The following is a 19987-nucleotide window of genomic DNA, read 5'->3' on the forward strand; positions in this document are numbered from 1 at the left end:
CAACACAAGAAACGTCTTTGCATCGATTACTCGCAAACTATTAACCAGTATACCGACCTGGATGCCTACCCAATACCACGCATCGATGACATGGTCAATAACCTTACAAACTACAAGGTATTTTCAACTTTTGATTTAAAGAGCGCATATCATCAAGTACCGTTAAAGGACTCTGACAAAAAGTATCCAGCCTTTGAGGCCAATGGTCGGCTTTACCAGTTTTGTCGCCTTCCATTTGGGGTCACCAATGGGGTGGCCGTCTTTCAACGGGCAATGGATAGCCTAGTCAAACAGGAGAACTTAACGGACACTTTTCCATATCTGGATAATATCACCATTGCTGGTCATGACCAGAAGGAGCATGATGCCAGCCTCCAGAAATTTTTTGACGTTCTCCGTCGTCACAACTTAACCTTAAATGAGTCCAAATCTGTGAAATCAGTACCATCAGTCAACATCCTTGGCTACTGGGTGGGCAACGGTGTCATCAAACCAGATCCGGAGCGACTTTGTCCGCTTCAGGAGCTCCCTCCCCCTACGAATCTCGGCTCTCTTCGTCGGGCACTCGGCATGTTCGCCTATTATGCGAAATGGATACCCCACTTCTCCGGCAAGATCCAGCCCCTGCTTCACGCTAAGTCATTTCCATTGGAGGCAATGGCTATTTCAGCTTTCAACTTCCTCAAGCGACAACTGGAAAAAGCCACGCTTCGTTCCATTGATGAAAATCTTCCTTTCGTGGTCGAGTGCAATGCATCGGATGTAGCGATCTCTGCTACCTCGAATCAAGGTGGTCGACCCATTGCATTTCTGTCCAGAACTTTGCAGGGTAGCAAGCTCCATTATCCTCCTGTCGAGAAGGAGGCTACGGTCATCATCGAAGCAGTACGTAAATGGAGTCATTTTCTCGCTCGTCGCCATTTCACACTTATAACCGATCAGCACTCCGTGGCCTTTATGCTGGATAACCGGAAACGCACTAAGATCAAGAATAACAAAATACAACTCTGGAGGATGGAATTGGCTGCCTTTGGATACACCATACATTATCGACCCGGCAAAGAGAATGTGGCCCCGGATACCCTCACGCGGGCATTCTGCTCTTCTATGTCAACTTCGACTCTGGCGGATCTTCATACTGACTTATGCCATCCTGGCGTTACCCATATGATGCACTTTGTGTGATCTAAAAATCTCCCATTTTCTACGGAAGATGTGAAAAGAACGTGCTCCTCCTGTAAAATTTGTGCGGAATTAAAACCGCAATTCTTCCGTCCATCGGATGGCTCGCTCATACATGCTATGCAGCGACTCAGCATTGACTTTAAAGGGCCATTGCCTTCCTCAACGCGAAACACCTACTTACTGACTATGATGGACCATGGCGGCCAGAGGCCGAACCGTGAGAGGGAGAAGCAGGCCCCGGGCCGTTGGACCGTGGAGCTGGCGACGGTGAGGAGGAGGCCGCGGTGACCGGAGCATTCACATCCCGATGATGTGTTCGGCGAGTAGGGTGGAGGCAGCGCAGCACAACGAGCAGCAGCAGCAGCCATGACGACCCGCTGCAGCATGTCGGCTGGCAGCTCCATGGCGGGAAGCTCGCAGTCCGATTGGGAGGAGGGGAGCCGGGCATGGCGGCCAGAGGTCGGATCGTGAGCGGGAGAAGCAGGCCACCACTTGGAGCCGCGGTGATGAGGAGGACGGAGCGGCTGAGGGACATCGTGCTCCCACTGCCACTGGAAGCCATTGTATTGACTTTCTGAACACGCCGCTGTATGAATAGCTGACGTGTCCCTACGGGGAGTAAGCATTCCATTGTAATTGTACTTGTACTGGTTACATATGGCCAATAAAATTGAATTGAATTGAATATTCACACTTTCACTTTGCTTTCCCCTGTCCCAATATGCTTACTTCCACAGTGATCAAATGCCTTGATCAAGTCTTTTCCCTTTGCGGTACGGCCACTTTTATCCACTCTGATCGGGGTCCCTCCTTCATGTCAAACGAACTCAAAAGTTATCTCTCCCGACGGGGAATCACCACAAGTAAAACGACACCGTACCATCCCATTGGTAATGGACAGGTTGAGAGATACAACGCTATCATTTGGAACGCTGTTTGTCTTGCGCTGAGGTCACGCAATCTACCAGACCAGCAGTGGGAAACTATGCTCCCTGACGCGTTGCATTCCATCAGGTCTCTCCTTTCTACTTCTATCAATGTCACACCTCACGAGCGATTCTTCAGCTTCCAGCGTCGCTCCACCCATGGGACGTCTCTACCATCATGGTTGGCAGCTCCTGGCCCCGTGCTGCTCCGAAGATTCGTCTGATCGTCTAAAACCAATCCTCTTGTCGACGAGGTAAAACTCACGGACGTCAACCCCACGTACGTGCACGTGCGGTACCCAGATGGCCGGGAGTCCACCGTTTCGCTCCGGGACCTGGCTCCCTGTCTGGCCGGTTCCACGGACCCAACTGATAGAGGGACCCACAGGGATGATGACGACACTCTACGCTCCCCCGAAGATGACGCCCTACCTGGGACATCGAGAAATCTGCCAGCTGCCCCACTGGATCCACTCGGGGAGCCGAGCACTCCCCATGGGATGGCCACCCGAGGCCAGGACGCTGGTCAATCCCCGGCTACCCAACAGGACGAAGCCAGTTCTGCACCTATGGGGACCCGCGCCCGGAGTCACGATCTCCTCAGCCTCCCTCTGGTCGATCAGAGCAACACGGGCCCTGTCGATCCACCGGTACGGATCAAGCGACCCAGGGACCAAGACACGGTCCGGGGAGACATGCCTTCTGGCCATAAACAAAAATCTAAAAGACTGCGGCTATTCGTGGTCCGCCTAATCCGTTAAGAGGAAGTCGTCGGACTTCCAAATCTTTTAGGCAGGAAGAATGTTATACTTCTCATCATCAAGAAACTACTTATGAAATAACGCTGGACGGCCAGCTGGTGGCGTCGTCCAAGGAGTATAAATACTCGGGCGTCGGCCCCAGCTTGCCAGGGACATTTTGTAAGACAAGGAGCTAGTGAAATACAACTAGACTTCCATGTTCTGAAACAAGTTGATTAAAGCCTTGCTTTATGCTCAAACCAAGTGCGTAGTGAGTTTATTACGTCAACCACTTTGCATCTTTCTGTGTTAAATCTCTGAGTGGTTCCGCGATGTCTGACAGGTGTGGGAGTAACTTACTTAGATACTGAGCAAGTCCAAGCAGTCGCTGGATCCCTGCTACTTCAGTTGGTGCCGGCAACTCCAGAACCATTTTTACATTGACTGCATCCACACACAGTCCTCTTCCCGTAGCCACTAGTACAATACAAGGAACTTCTTGCATACAAAGTTTCATTTTATGGGGCCGTTTCCTGCCCTGAACTAGAAAATTTAATTCACTTTGGGGGCGATTTTCCCATTGGAGGCGGGATGGGAGCAGGTTTCGGTTTGGGTGTGTTCTGAACCTGCCTCCACTGTCAGGTGGGAAAAAGTTGGGATTTTCCTATAATTGGCCAATTAATTCCGGGCAAGTGGGTTCCCCTGGGCCAATTACTCTTTTGGGACTGAAACTCGCCTCTGCTGACGCCACATCTGCAGCTTTATTTAAGGGCTGCTTGCTTCCTTGGCTCATTTCACTGCTGTTTTGTGGATGCTGAACACTTCACGCAAAGAATAGATGGCCAACTCCAGAGCCAACGCCGCCCCGAGGTTCTCCGATGAGTCCCTGAGTATTCTGGTTGAGGGGGTGAGAGCTAGCAAGGAGGTGCTCTTCCCCTCATCTGGGAGGAAGAAGCCTCCCAAACAAACCGAGGCTGTGTGGGTGCAGTTGGCATGGGATGTAACCTCCAAATCGGTGTGCAGCAGAACATGGCTGCAGTTCCGCAAGAGGTTCACTGACCTTGTAAGATCAGCCAAAGTGAGTATACCATCAGCTTGACCCTCGTTCTGCTCCCCTTCTCCTCTCATCACCAGCACTCTGCATTGTCAACCGCCTCCTACACATCCCACTATACCCTTACACCCCTTGCACCCTTCACCATCCCTCTCACTCTGTGAACCCAATCACTTGACTATTCGACTATGCTGCCCTCACACTCCCTTTCAATGTTATGCAATGACAATGACGAACAACACACAGGGAGGGCCCTTGGAAATGGAACCTCACTCCATCTTTGTCTCCTTCTAAGCAGCTATGCTCTGGACTCTCTATGCTCATTCCATCATTCTCACTCAACCTCCACTTGTTTCCCTCATTGCAGGAAAAGAGAGCCCACAATAAGAGGGAAAGGGCGAAGACTGGAGGAGGGCCACCTTCCCTCGCCAATTTGACCAATGCTGAAGAACCCTGGAAATCGTTGGCGCTGAGGTGGAGGTGGAAGTGGGGGACAGACAGATGGGCGCAGCACAGCAAGCTGGTGACAGAATAGTTTTGCATCTCTCTCTTTTACATTGTAGGAGTCACTAGAATGGCTGTGAATGTACATTTTTAGAATGGCAATTAATTATCTGTGCTATTGCATGTGCATGCCACACTACCGTCACATCTCTAACTCATTCCTTTACTCACCCACAGGACCATCGACAAACATCCTCCCCAGTGTCCAGGAGGAAGAGCCTGAGGCAGAAGACTCCTCAGAGGAACCTGCAACCTCTGAGGACACAGTGTCAGCAGATGTAAGCGCACCCAGCACCAATGCAGACACTCACACCTCGGCGGGATCTTCGGGAGATAGAGTAGTATTGTCACCTGGTGGATCACAGCTCACAAGTGAGCATCAGCAGATGGTGGAGACAAGGACAGCAGTGGAGAGTCCTTGTCAGAGGTCGCAGGACTCTCCCAGCTCTGCTCAGCTGCATGTGGACCCTGTGCCTCCAGGTCCATCCAGAAGGAGAGCAGTGCTGGAACTCCAGGAACAGGTTCAGGAGTCTCTGGCAGGTTTTGTCTCCAGGGTCACTGTGTGTGTGGAGAGGATGGAGGAGTCCAACTCCAATATGAGCAGAGCCTTTGAGGAGACATTGGCGCATGAGCGCATCTCCTCGGAAAGGTTGGCTATCTCCGTGGAAGCGATGTCTACCTCCGTAGTATCGATGGCTACCTCTCTGCAGACGATGGCCAGGGCCGTGGAGGAGACAAGTCGCCAGAGTGTTGAAAACATGGTCAATGTTCAGAAAAGACTGACATCTCTGGAGGACCGTTGACCAGCTATTGATCAGAGAGACCAGAGCTTCATGGAAGTCCTCAGCAGTATGATTGCCAGTGCAGACACGGGTCCTCATGGCCCCCCTGAAATGCAGCAAGGTGCTCTCAAGCCACTTGCTAGCGCTGAGGTGGGGCTGACCCATGAGAGAGATGTTGGTGGCAGAGAACAAGGAAGTGGGTGCTCCTCGCCAAATGCTCACACTTCCATGCCACTGCGTTGCCCTCGGTCAGAGCCCCACCAGAGTACTCATCCAACTGAGATGGGCATCTCAGCCCCTACGCAACCGCAGGAGGAGCAGACTTCTGTCGAGCCCTCACAGGCTTGCAAACCCAGAGGACGCCCGCCAAAGGTGTCCAAGCAGGAGCAGCATGAAAGTGAGCAAGGGGCCTCCACTTCTGCTGAAGCCACAGGGGAAGCACCACGTAGGAGCACGCGTAAGAGGAAGATAAAGCACAATTAGTCACATAAGAACATAAGAAATAGGAGCAGGAATAGGCCACTTGGCCCCTCGAGCCTGCTCCGCCATTCAATAAGATCATGGCTGATTTTGGGTTCAAAGCCACTTCCTCGCCCGCTCCCCATAGCCCTTCACTCCCTTATCTTGCAAAGATTTGTCTATCTCCACCTTAAATGTATTTAATGACCCAGCCTCCACAGCTCTCTCGGGCAGAGAATTCAACAGATTTACGACCCTCTGAGAGAAGAAATTCCTCCTCATCTCAGTTCTAAAAGAGCGACCCTTTATTCTAAAACTGTGCCCCCGCATTCTAGAATTCCCCACGAGGGGTGGCTTCCTCTCTGCATCTACCTTGTCGTGCCCCCTCAGTATCTTATACGTTTCAATAAGATCACCTCTCATTCTTCTAAATTTCAATGAGCATAGGCCCAGCCTGCTCAACCTTTCCTCATAAGTCAACCCCCTCATCTCTGGAATTAACCTAGTGAATCGTCTCTGAACTGCCTCCAATGCAAGTATATTCTTCCTCAAATAAGGAGACCAAAACTGTACGCAGTACTCAAGGTGTGGTCTCACCAATACCCTGCACAGTTGTAGCAGAACTTCCCTGCTTTAATTCTCCAACTCCTTTGAAATAAAGGCCAACATTCCATTTGCCTTTTTGATTACTTGCTGTACCTGCATGCTAACATTTTGTGTTTCATGCACAAGGACCCCCAGGTCCCTCTGAACTGTAGCATTTTGTAATCTCTCTCCATTTAAATAATCATTTGCTTTTTTATTTTTCCTGCCAAAGTGTATAACCTTGCAGTTTCCCACATTATACTCCATCTGCCAAATGTTTGCCCACTCTCTTAGCCTGTCTATATCCCTTTGCAGGTTCTTTGAGTCCTCTGCACAACTTGCTTTCCCACCCATCTTTGTTTCATCTGCAAACTTGGGTACATTATGCTCGGTCCCTTCATCTGTAAGGTTCAAAAATTTCTGCACAAACCCAGAACAGAAGGAAAGTCATTTTAAAATGATTTTTGGAACATTACAGAACAGATCTGTAAAAAGGACAAAAGTGTGGTTGGGCCAAACCAAAGGATTTCAAAGAGTTTAATTTAAGGAAGAGATTTTTGGACTGTTTTAAAGAGTTATTGGGCAAAAGGGATTTAAAATAAAAATCCCAGGAAGATTTGGCTGGTTTAAAAAGACATGTTCAGGCTTGCAAAAGGCTGGGACAAAGGGGAGAAGAGTGGCCCCCCGAGTTTGGATATTGGAATGTCTAAGGAATGTCCAGGGCCGCCCCAGTTTTACATAAGGACAATGAAGCCTGTTTTCCCGACCGGGAAGTCGCAGAGCCAGGTTTCGAGTAAACAAGACAACCGCAGCTATACAAAGGAAGGAACATTAGCCTTGCAAACAAACCACAGTCCAAAGTCAATTAAAGAGATTGACAAACGTTTTGCATTTTAAAACTGGTTTCAAGGCAATCCCGAAACTAGTTAAAGGACGATTAAGTCTAGATGAACCATCCCCTAAACTCGTTAAGTTTGGATGGGCCATCCCCGAAGCTCGTTAAAGTTTTAAAAGACATTAAAAATAACGAGCCCGCCAAATTTAACAAAGGAAACAGATTTGGTGGTCAGATAAGCCAGGCCCCAAATTAGTATAATTGAGGCCTGCCTTTTCAGTTCAACAGTCAAGTACAGTGCAGTGCAGTACAGGCAGATAGACGAGACCAGCAGAGACAGTTCAAACGGACAGCCAGTCCGAGTTCAAGTTCAGCCAACCAGCTCAAGAGAGAGATCATCATCGGGGACTCGAAGGAAGAAAGAAGAAACAGAGATCGCGGCAACCAAAGGCCTACAGAAACCAACACCAGCCAATATTACCACCAACCAGGTAATATTGGGCCACCGCAACCAACAAGAAACCAACCGCCGAAAAACTCACGAACCAAAGACTTGTTTCCACTCTACAGGCTAGTCTGACTTACCCCTGGGTAAGATTTGGACACAAAAGACCCTAAAACTAGCCCTAACCAAAGAAAATCGGGTACTCACCTGATACATCCAACAGCGCGACTAACCGCATCTGCGGACAAACCCAAACTGAAGACCCAACGCCGGTGCAGTCTTCTACCACGTCTGAGGTATGGCAGGCCCCAACCGCCACAACTAAAGAGAACCCCGAAATCGCGAACCTCTACAGTCTGTCAAGAAAGTCGTTTTGGTGAGCATTTCCTGGTCCTCTGGATTCCAGCCTAGCTAGTGTAGTGGGGTTGGGAGGGTAAGGCATTTTGTATATTGTAATTCTCCCTCGCTTATTCCGAGTGTTCCCCACCCTTTTAAAGTATAAGTTTTATTGTATTGTATATTTTCCTGTCTCAAAAATAAAGATCTGAATTCTTTTGACTAACCCAGGTGTCTGTTGCAAGTTTATTACAACCCCCAAATAAGTCCAAAGTCTAGAACAAAAGGGAGTGGGAGCGATTCGAACCGCTCAAAGGAGTCAGAGGTGAAGCTGACAAACAACCGACACACCACCCCTTACAAGTATACAGCACAGAAATTCGACCCAGCTGGTCTATGCCGGCGTTTATGCACCACACGAACCTCCTCCCACCCTACTTATCTCACCCTATCAGCATATCCTTCTATTCCTTTCTTCCTCATGTGTTTATCTAACTTCCCCTTAAATGCATCCATACTATTCACCTCAACTACTCCTTGTGTTAGCATAAACCACATTCACACTTCTCCAGATTGAATTCCCTATTGGATTTATTAGTGACTTTCTTATATTTATGGTCCATAGTTCTGTCTTGCCCAACAAGTGGAAACATTTTCTCTATGTCTACCATATCAAATGCTTTCATTATCGTAAAGACCTTTATCAAGTCGCCCCTCAGCCTTCTCTTTTCCAGAAAAAAGAGGCTCAGCCTGTTTAGTCTTTCCTGATAAGTATATCCTCTCAGTTCTTGTATCACCCTTGTCAATCTTTTTCGCACCCTCTCCAATGTCTCTATATCTTTTACAATATGGAGTCCAAAATTGTTCACAGTACACAGTGTGGTCTAACCACTGTTCGATACAACCTTCTCTGCTTTTCAATTCTATCCCTCTGGAAATGAACCTCAGTGCTTGGTTTGCTTTTTATGGCCTTATTAACCTGTGTCACTACTTTTAGTGATTTGTGTATCAGTACTCCCAGATCCCTTTGCTCCTCTATCCCTTTCGGACTCTTATTATCCAAGCAGTATGTGGCCTCCTTATTCTTCCTACCAAAATGCACCACATCACACTCATCTAAATTGAAGTTAATTTGCCAATTGCACTCCCACTCTGCAATCTTATTAATGTATTCCTGTATTTTGTCACATTCTTCCTTTGTATTAACTGCACCTCCCAATTTGGTGTCGTCCAAAAATTTTGAAATTGTACTTCCAATTCCCAAGTCCAAATCATTAATGTAAATTGTGAACAATAGTAGTCCCAGCACCGATCCCTGTGGAACACCACTTCCCATCTTTTGCCAGTCTGAGTAGCATGTAAGTGGAGTTAGCATTGTGGTAAGCATCTCTATTCATGGGGTCAGTGAACCCTTCAGCCCTACCTATTTGTAGGCCATAAGTACTTACTGATGTCATGAAAACTGAGTGGAAACACACATCAGTAATCTCTATTAAAAGCAAACTATTGAAAACAACAAAAATGGAGAGAATGACAAGAGAAATCGAGAGTTAATTTGATGACAATTCTTTGTGGAGTGAACTCATGATCAGATTTGCTATTTATGACTCTCTGCTACTGGACGTACTGTTAGTTCCTTTTCCATGCTCTTTAGAGACTGAGAGTCCTTTTCAAAATGTTCCACTTCCTGTGTGACAATTGTTTGAAACTTGTTCAGCCTCTGTAACCTGCAAAAACAACACAAATTAATATATTAAGGCGTAGAAATTCGGTGGGGTTAGCGCCCAATTAGGGGCGTTAGAGGGCCTTGCGCCGGAATTATAGCCGCGATCGAAATTGCGTTGGGCCCTACCATCGGCGTTAGCCGGTAGCGCTGCGCCGGCACCGATGACGTCATCGGTGTGCGCAGCGTCCCGGTTGCCGTGGTAACGCGGCCGGACGCCCAAATTCAGTTGCGGCCGCCTCGCCCGTGGCAGCCGCAACCAACGATTGTTCAACGGGACCTTGCAGCACGTAGCGCCGGCGCATTAAGGTGGAGTGGCGGCCGGCCGCTTTCCCGGCGGCCGCCTGCCCGCACCTCCCTCCCCGGACTCCTCCACCACCCCCCCGCGGCACTGATGTGTGTGGCCCGCGAGCCCGGCACTTCTCCGAGGTGCCGGGCTCATTTGTCGGGCGAATCGACCGGTCAGCGGTCGCCTGCAGGCAGCTCCTCCTTAACAGAAGGAGGAGGCCTGCAGTACCCCAGCCTGCCGCACCGCATCGGGTGCCGCAGCGGGGGATTAGCGCCGCAAACCTGCATTCAGCACCCATAGCGAGGCGCTGAAACCCTCCATTAGCGCCCACAGCCGTCTGGGCGCGGGGCAGCTGAATTTTTGGCGGGCGCAGCGGCAATTATCGCGGGCGCAAAATTTCGGGCGCAAAAGCCCTGGCGGAGGCAAACCTAATTTCTAGGCCTAAAAATCTTGCATATAACAAATTTACTGTCCACAAGTGTTATTTGCTGAAAGTTTTTATGTTAACATTTACAATGGTTACTGTCTATGTAAACATTTAGAATGAGAACATCCCATCTAAACTAACACTTTATAATGGGAAAAACATATGTAAACATTTCGCTTTGGAAATTTGTTGATGAACCAATCAAATCAGAGAGATATCAGAGTGCCTTAAAATGAAAGCACCATGGCAGCTTCCTGGGTAGAGGGCAAAGACTTGCAAGAACCACTTCTTGTGAACATATACAAGCTGTAGATTTATTGAATGAAACCCTTTCCGGTTGATAAAAGCTTCTGGCTGTTCATAAACATAGAAACATCGAAGATAGGAGCAGGAGTAGGCCATTCGGCCCCTCGAGCCTGCTCCACCATTCAATGAGATCATGGCTGATCATCCAAATTCAGTATCCTGTCAGGTGCCCTGATGGCTGCATGTGTTTCTCACTCACGCCTTGCACTTGGGGAAACTCAGCCACAGCAGCCAAGCCAAAGGCTCTCTCATTCGGACTCTTTTCATCTGTCCAAAATGAGATGTACCTGGCAAATAGAGCACTTGTGACCTGCCTGATGCACTTGTGGGTGGTTGACTGAGACACACTCGAGATGTCCTCTGTGGTAGCCTGCAAGGATTCAGATCATAAAAGTTCAGGGCAGTGCTTACTTTCACTGCCACTGCCATGGCATGTCTGCCCAGTCCAGCAGGCAGCAGGTCTTCTTCCAAGAGGCTGCAGAGGCCAGTGACTACTTGCCTGGACAATCTCAGCCTCCTGATGGACTGCTCCTCAGACAGGTGCAGGAAGATGAACCTTGGCCTATACACCCTGTGAGGTGGTTAAGGCTTTCTGCGAACAGGCCACCTCACCTGCTGTCTTCTCTGAAGCCCCCCTGCAGCTCTTGTTTCTTCTTGAATCTTCTGCTGCTGCTGCACTGCTGAACATAGGAACATGAATAAGTAACTGTAACTATGTTGTGTTAATCTCCATTCAACGAGTCTGCGTAATAACATCTGTTTACTCACTAATGCAAAATCTACAGTCATGGTCCCATTAAAACCGCAGCCTGTTGTGAGGAGAGCCAGGTATTCCCAGTGGGTTTGCCGATGAGCGCGATGTCTGTGTTCTGCAGGTTAAAATTACATCGGGGTCCTAATTGCATCATAGGACCCCGATTGGTAAAGTATTGCCTGCCTGTAAAGGGAGCCTCATCCCTGAAGAAATTCACTGCTATTAAAATGCCATTGGACGGAATGAAGCAACTTCGGGCGGTAAGTACACTCGGCCCATTTTAGCCCCATGCTCACCCCGATCCTGGCTGGTGGGGGAAGTGGTCAAAATCGGGATAAGCATCTTTCTTCATCCTGATTTCATTTCTTTAATTAAAAAACAAATTAGTTAAATTTTGAAAGTAAAAAATAGGGGGAGAAATTGGGTTCTGTAACACCTGTTTTCTAGGCCCTAATTGGCCTCCAAAAGGTCAAAAATCGGGTCCTAGATGTGCACGCACACTTCCAACGGGTGAGACATCTTCGCTTCACTATGTGAGGGGAGTGAGGATGTGAGGGGAGGGGATGGGCGCTGTTGGAAATGAAGTGGGTGTGAGTACACTTGACAAGACAGCGCGAGGGGGTGCACTACAGGATGTAGGTGCATCTGTAACTTTGCACACCTTTCCTGACCTAGGCAGATCATTGAAACGTTTTCTGCACTGGGTCCATGTCCTCATGGTGATACTCTTGCTGCTCACCTCCTGTGCCACCTTTAGCTACGCCTTCTTAGTGGCGATAGCAGGTTTCTTTCTCCCACTGGTGGGACCTCCCTCCTGGCCCTTACTGCACCCAGCAGAAGATCCAGCGATGGTTCGCTGATCCTGGGCACAGATTTTTCTCTCTGTACAGATATGTCCCTCACTTTTCTCCTTCAAAAAAGTCCTCTTACAATCCCCAGACGTTGCATCTGTGAATTGGTCCTTTAAATAGTCGAGGTGAAATTGCATCATGCAGGTCCATGTCATGCCTGCTCATGCGCTTTGGAGACGTGAAAACCAGAAATAAAATGATAATGTGGCATTCCTTTGAAATCGGACTTTCCCACAATGTTCCGTGTTCGTCGTCTGCTATCCAGCCTCCCTTCCGTTCCCGTCTCCCCCTTAATATCAGAGCCTGACTGTTCACAAGCTTTGTCTGAATATTAACTTTGACTGAACCTATCATAAAAATCCTTTCTTAGCTGTGCTGCCAACAAGAGATTCTGCAAGTTTAGGGCACAGAATTCTTAATTTTCTGTTCCTTCTGTCATGGAGTCCTTACCATGGAGTTCAGCATGGGTACAGGAGGAAGAGAGCATTTGAGGGGTAGAAGGTAAAGCTACATCAAGGGAGAAGAAGACTAACCTTCCTCAAAAATGTCTCAGAAGAAATCTGCTTAAGGAAAACTTGGTTCAGTAAGGAGACATAAGCTGGGATATTCTCTGAGCTGTTCCTTCTTGCTGCCCAGGTGATGGAAAGGGCTGCTCTCTCATTATCGCAAAATAATGGAGCACACAGCACACGACCACGAATCTGGATACAGGGTCAGGTTTATTCTGCAAAGCTCCTCTTGAATGGTTTAGGCAGCAGAAGCATTGCTTCAGCTTGCCAACTGTTCACTCGATGATGTTTCTGGTCATAGCATGGTTCTTGTTGTAGACCACCTCTCCGGGGTCCTGATAGGACATGAGACATGTCTGAAGGGGTTAGCCTTTGTTGTCCAGTAGCCAGCTTGTGACCTAACGATCTGGTTGGAATAATGGAAGCACACAGAACTGATGCAGAATCATGACTGATGCCAGAAAACTGGTCACAGAGCTGCATGCTATGCTGCCTGTGGTTGCAAACAAACTCAACTTTGAGGGACTGAAATTCCTTTCTATTCAAAATGAGGATGGTGATTTGGAACACGCAAGGCAATGTGGGTGCAGTCTATTGCATCTTGCACCCTGGGGGAAGCCTGCTATGCGGGCAAAGCCTAGGACTCTCTCGCCCAGCTTTGCTCTGACTGAGATGGTGCAGTCTACAGCCGGGCCCTCTAGGCCCAGAGCTGCTCGAGTCGTCCTCCAAGACCATCTGTGGTCTCCTAAAAGGAAGCTCAGCAGCCTTCCACCTCCCAAGCTGCAGTCACTGGGAAAATACTTTGCAGGAGCACTAGGGTAGGGAAAGGAACACCTAAGGCAGGAACAAAAGCAAAATACTGCGAATGCTGAAAATCTGAAATAAAAACAGAAAATGCTGGAAATACTCAGAAGGTCAGAACTGACGAAAGATCATCGACCTGAAACGTTAACTCTGTTACTCTCTTCACAGATGCTGCCTGATGTGTTGAGTATTTCCAGCATTTTCTGTTTTTATTATCCAAGATAGGTAGTTTGTCATGCAGGATTCCTGGATGAGTGCAGCTCCAACAACACTCAAGAAACTCGACACCATCCAGGACAAAGCAGCCCACTTGATTGGTGTTATGTATTGTGTGTTCTCCTCCCACCTGCGGTGGCGCTGTCACAGCAGATAAATGGTTGGGGTTGTTCTCTTGGTTAAGTTGTAGCTCTCTTTGTTCGGCTCTCTCCAGAACCTTCTTTTTGAATAAAGCACTTCATGTTTGAATCTCCGAGTTCTGAGTTCTAAATTGTGTCTAGGTAGAAAGGTATAGACACAACAAAGTGGCGACGAGGATCGGATGAATCTGCATTGTGGGAACTTTCCTGTTTTCGACTACAAAACACTCGGAACAGAGATTGCAGCTTTACATTAACGTTACGGGTGCAGTGAGTAACAGAAATTAAAATTTGAAACGTGAGATGGCTACTATATTTGGAAACATCGGTGATTTTGATGAAAATGTTGAGCAATGGAGCGCTTATACAGAACGTTTTGACTATTTTGTTTTGGCGAATGCGGTGGCAAACGATAAGGTCATGCCTACCTTTTTGAGTATACTGGGAGCAAAGACATTCAACTTACTTCGCAGCCTTGTACAGCCAGATAAGCCAGGAACTAAAACATATAAACAACTAGTGGAAATTCTTGGAGCACATTTTTCACCAAAACCTCTGGTTATTGCTGAGAGATTTAGATTTCACAAACGGAATCAAGAGGAGGGGGAATCAGTGACGATGTTTATTGCTGCTTTAAAAAGGTTGTCAGAACACTGCGAGTTCAAGGAGGTGCTGAATGACACCATTAGAGACAGACTTGTGTGTGGTCTGCAAAGTGCAGCCACACAGAAGTGCCTTCTTACTGAGGACAACCTTACTCTTGAAAAGGCCATAGAAGTTAGTGTCTCCATGGAGATGGCGGAAAAGGAGGCTCACCAGTTGAGTTCAACTGGGAGAGTTCACAGGGTGTCGTCTGAGCCTAAAGGTGCGCGGAACGGCACATGTTACTGTTGTGGGAAAACGGGCCATCACGCTAATGACCGCTGGTGTACGGAGCTGGAATGCCAAAATTGTGGAAAAAAAAGTCACATTGAACGGGCCTGTAGAGGTAAAAAAAGAACAGACAGAGCTGGGAAGCATGAAAGCAAAATGTTTGTATTTGGACAAGAGAAGAAAAAGAGTGTTCATTCAGTACAGTATGATGGAACAAGCAAAACAGAGGGGAGCGACACCTCTGAGGAGGAAGAGGTGCACATACTGACGGTTGCAGGTGGTCCAAATGGCTACTGGGTGTCACCACTGGTGGAGGGACAATCAGTGCGGATGGAGGTGGACACAGGCGCGGCTGTGTCCCTTGTTTCAGACACTGTCTACAACAAAATGCTAAAGCATCTTACCCTTCAGCCAATAATCATTGTGCTAAAGACGTATACCGGCGAACCAGTGGCCATGAGAGGCGCCATTGAGGTGACAGTTAAATTGAACGGACAGACTGCGAAACTGCCACTATATGCAGTAAAGGAAAATTACCCATCTCTACTGGGACGTGCGTGGCTAGAGAAAATCACGCTGGACTGGCCTGCAGTCCGCATGATGTCAAAAGGGGAGTCAGGTCTGACTGCAGTTTTAAACAAACATGCAGAACTCTTCAATGGTGAACTTGGGAGCATGAAAAAGATCAGCATGAGACTGGACATTAAACCTGACAGCAAGCCGAAGTTTCACAAAGCCCGACCTGTACCCTATGCAATTAGGCCAAAAGTTGAGGCTAACTTGGAGGCCTTAGTCGAGAATGGAGTCCTGGAGCCTGTGAGCGTGAGCAAATGGGCCACACCCATTCTCCCTGTCCTGAAAAAGGATGGATCTGTTCTAATCTGCGGGATTTTAAAGTGACTATTAACCCGGTGCTGTCTGCGGAACAGTACCCTCTTCCCCTCATTGGTGATCTTTTTACGGGCCTGACCGGAGGGCAAAAGTTCAGCAAAATAGACTTATGCCAGGCTTATCTACAAATGCATGTCGATGACAAATCAAAGGAGCTGCTGACAATTGTGACACACAAGGGGCTATACAGGTACTGCCGCCTTCCATTTGGAATTACGTCGGCCCTGCCAAAGGGCAATGGATCAGATTTTGAGTGGACTGCCAGGACTACCACTGGGACAAATGAGGAGGATCATCTTCTGAACTTGGATGCGACACTACAGCGACTGAAAGAGTACGGACTCAGAGTTCGTAAGGACAAATGTGAATTCTTTCAGTCTTCAGTTGAGTACCTGGGGCATGTGATTGACGCTACTGGCCTGCATAAGGCGCCGTCAAAGGTCAAGGCGATCGTGGAGGCCCCAGCACCCCAGAATGTGAGCCAGTTACGTTCATTTCTGGGGCTACTTAACTACTATGGGAAGTTTATTCCAGACTTAGCAACATTGCTGAAGCCGTTACATAGATACATAGATACATAGAAGATAGGAGCAGGAGTAGGCCATTCGGCCCTTCGTGCCTGCTCCGCCATTCGATGAGATCATGGCTGATCCTTTAATTCAGTATCCCGTCCCCGCCTTCTCTCCGTAACCCTTAACCCCTTTTGCCCGTAGAAATATATCTAATTCCCTCTTAAATATATTTAATGAGCTGGCGTACACTGCCCTCTGTGGCAATGAGTTCCACAGGTTCACCACTCTCTGAGTGAAGAAATTCCCCCTCATCTCTGTCCTAAATGGTTTAGCCCTTATCCTTAAATTATGTCCTCTAGTTCTGTTCTCACCCGCCAAGGGAAACATTCCTTCTGCATCCAGTCTGTCTAGACCTGTCAGAATTTTATACACTTCTATGAGGTCCCCTCTCAATCTTCTAAACTCCAGTGTGTACATCCCTAAACTACATAGTCTCTCCTCATAGGTCATTCCCGCCATTCCTGGTATCAGCCTGGTGAATCGCCGCTGCACCCCCTCCATGGCAAGAACATCCTTCCTCAGATGAGGCGACCAAAACTGTACACAGTACTCGAGGTGTGGTCTCACCAGTGCCCTGTACAGCTGCAGCAAGGTATCCCTGTTCCTGTATTCTAACCCTTTTGCTATGAAGGCCAGCATACCGTTTGCCTTCTTGACCGCCTGTTGCACCTGCATGCTCGCCTTCAGTGACTGGTGTACAAGAACACCCAGGTCTCTCTGTACTTCCCCCTCTCCCAATCTATTGCCATTTAAATAATAATTTGCCCTCCCGTTCCTGCACCCAAGGTGGATAACTTCGCACTTGTCCACATTATAGTGCATCTGCCATTTATCCGCCCAATCGCCCAGTCTGTCCAAATCGCTCTGGAGCTTCCTGGTCTCTTCCTCTGAGCCCACCCCCCCTCCTAGTTTAGTGTCGTCTGCAAATTTGGAAATGCTGCATCCGACTCCCTGATCCAGGTCATTAATGTAAATTGTGAACAGCTGGGGGCCCAGGACAGATCCCTGTGGTACCCCACTTGTTACTGCCTGCCATTCAGAAAATGAGCCGTTTATTCCAACTCTCTGTTTTCTATCTGACAGCCAGTTCCCTATCCACGCCAAAACTTTCCCCTTTATCCCATGAGCCTCAATTTTCCATCAGTTGCTATGTCAAGGCAAAACATGGAAATGGACTGAACTGTGCAACGAAGCTTTCGCCCAAGCAAAGAAAGCATTGCTGAAGTCAGAGGTCCTGACACACTTCGACCCAAAGCTACCCGTGCACCATATGGGGTGGGAGCAGTCATATCCCACATCATGCCTTCTGGGGAAGAGAAACCTATCGCCTTCGCATCACGCGCCTTGAACAAGGCCGAGAGTAACTATGCGCAGATTGAGCACGAGGCCTTGGGAATCGTTTTTGGAATTCGAAAATTTCATCAGTGCCTGTTTGGGAGGTTCACACTCCTGACGGACCACCGTCCATTGACTTCAATCTTCGGGCCCCACACTGGAATTCCGTCTCTTGCTGCAAGCAGGATGCAAAGGTGGGCTTTACTGTTGTCAGGACACACATACGACATCAAATATCACAAATCAGACTTGCACGGCAACGCAGACGGTCTCTCGAGGCTGCCCTTGCCTGTTACTCCCCCAGAGCCTTGTCAGATAGACATCTTCTACTTTAGACAAGTGGAGGGAGCACCTGTCACTGCAGTTCAGGTGCAAAGGTACACCCGCAACGATCCAGTCCCGTCTGAGGTAATGGACGATGTCATTCGAGGGAGAGCTATAGGAGATTCTCCTAGTTTGAAATCTTACGTTTCAAAAAGAAGTGAGCTCTCCGTCCAGGCAGGTTGTCTTCTTTGGGGACGCCGTGTCATCATTCCGCCACCTCTGAGGGAACCTATACTGCAACAACTTCATACAGGCCACAGTGGGATGGTTTGGATGAAGGAAATGCCAAGAAGCTACTTCTGGTGGCCAGGTCTCGATGGAAATATTGAGGAGAAAGCCAAAACATGTTCCCCATGTCAAAGGGTCCGGAATGTTCCACAGCTGGCAACCTTACACCCCTGGGATTGGCCTGAAGAAGTGTGGCAGCGAGTACATGTGGACTTCGCCGGTCCTTTCGAAGGGAAGATGTTTATGGTGGTTGTGGACGCTCGTAGCAAATGGCCGGAGGCCGCTGTGATGAGGTCTACCACGGCAGAGAAAACAATTGAGAAACTTGGTGAGATGTTCAGCCGTTATGGCTCACCGGAACAACTCGTAAATGACAATGGTCCACAATTTGTATCACAGGAGTTTGCAACCTTCCTGCATGTGAATGGTGTCCAACACATCAGGTCTGCGCCCTATCATCCCTCTACTAACGGCCTGGTAGAAAGGTTCGTGCAAACTTTGAAGCATGCCTTGAAGGCATCGCAAGGTCAGGGCTCAATCCACCAATGTCTGAACAGCTTCCTGTTGTCCTACAGGAACGAGCCGCATGCCACAACCAAAACTTCCCCCGCTTCGCTCATGATGAAGAGGCAGTTGCGGACAAGTTTTGACTTACTCAAACCTCCAAGGGCAGAGCAGGTTGTCCATCGTCAACAACAAGCTCAAGTTGAAAAGAGAGAGAAAAGAGCCAAGGAGAGACGGTTTCATCCTGGAGAGCACGTCCTAGCTCGAAACTACAACAATGGACCGAAATGCGTTCCTGTTACAGTGATCGCGCAGTCTTACACGGTTGAGACTGCTGAGGACGTAGTCTGGAGAAGATACACAGATCAACTGTTGCTAGGAGCAGAGACAGCCACAGAAGTTCCAATGGCTGGTTGGCTTGAACTGTTTCCGGATGATACCGTAAACCAGCATCCTTTGCCACAGTGCTCTTCTCCAACACAGGAACTCAAAGAGACTGTTCCACCTGTGCAAGCTCCTGACTTTCGACTGACACAGGCACCTTCTCTATCTAGGCCTGTGTCCTACTACTGTGGAAGCCAGCGATGACTGCGTATCCTGTCAGAGAGCGGCGGCCTCCAAGACGCTTGGATCTGTAGGCTTAATGACTTACCCACAAGACTGGGGTAGAATAAACCCTGGGTAAAGTCATGGTTTGAGGCAGTCTACCTCTACCCTTGGTTAGTTGAGTGCATTGAAAGTAACTTACCTGTTGAGGAATAATGTGGACCTTTCATTTAAGAGGGGAGGAATATGTTATGTATTGTGTGTTCTCCTCCCACCTGCGGTGGCGCTGTCACAGCAGATAAATGGTTGGGGTTGTTCTCTTGGTTAAGTTGTAGCTCTCTTTGTTCGGCTCTCTCCAGAACCTTCTTTTTGAATAAAGCACTTCATGTTTGAATCTCCGAGTTCTGAGTTCTAAATTGTGTCTAGGTAGAAAGGGACAGACACAACAATTGGCACCCCATCCACCACATTAAACATTCACTCCCTCCATCACCGGCGTAACGTGGCTGCAGTGTGTACCATCTACAAGATGCATTGCAGCAACTCGCTTCTTCAGCAGCACCTCCCAAACCTGCAACCTCTACCACCTAGAAGGACAAGTTCAGCAGGTGCAGGGACCACCATCACCGCCAAGTCACACACCATCCTGTCTTGGACATATATCGCCATTCCTTCATCATCGCTGGGTCAAAATCCTGGAACTCGCTCCCGAACAGCACTGCGGGAGTACCCTCACCACATGGACTGCAGCGGTTCAAGAAAGCGGCTCACCACCACCTTCTCAAGGGCAATTAGGGATGGGCAATAAATTCTGGCCTTGCCAGCGATGTCCACATCCCAGCAA

At 48.5% G+C, this 19987-nt stretch overlaps 1 protein-coding gene across 1 annotated transcript in view; it reads right to left on the reverse strand.

The window, feature by feature from the left end:
• The window catches only part of LOC147108459 (uncharacterized), a 777120-nt gene that overhangs the window by 181587 nt on the left and 575546 nt on the right, over positions 1–19987 (reverse strand). The window contains exon 18 of the mRNA XM_086005101.1: positions 9479–9578. Within this exon, the coding sequence (XP_085861227.1) occupies positions 9479–9578 (100 nt within the window). The remainder of the gene's footprint in view (positions 1–9478; positions 9579–19987) is intronic.

This window comes from Somniosus microcephalus, chromosome 13 (assembly GCF_052327205.1).
Source record: "Somniosus microcephalus isolate GS21.2 chromosome 13, FLI_Smic_1.0, whole genome shotgun sequence".
NCBI classification, from domain to species: Eukaryota; Metazoa; Chordata; class Chondrichthyes; order Squaliformes; family Somniosidae; genus Somniosus; species Somniosus microcephalus.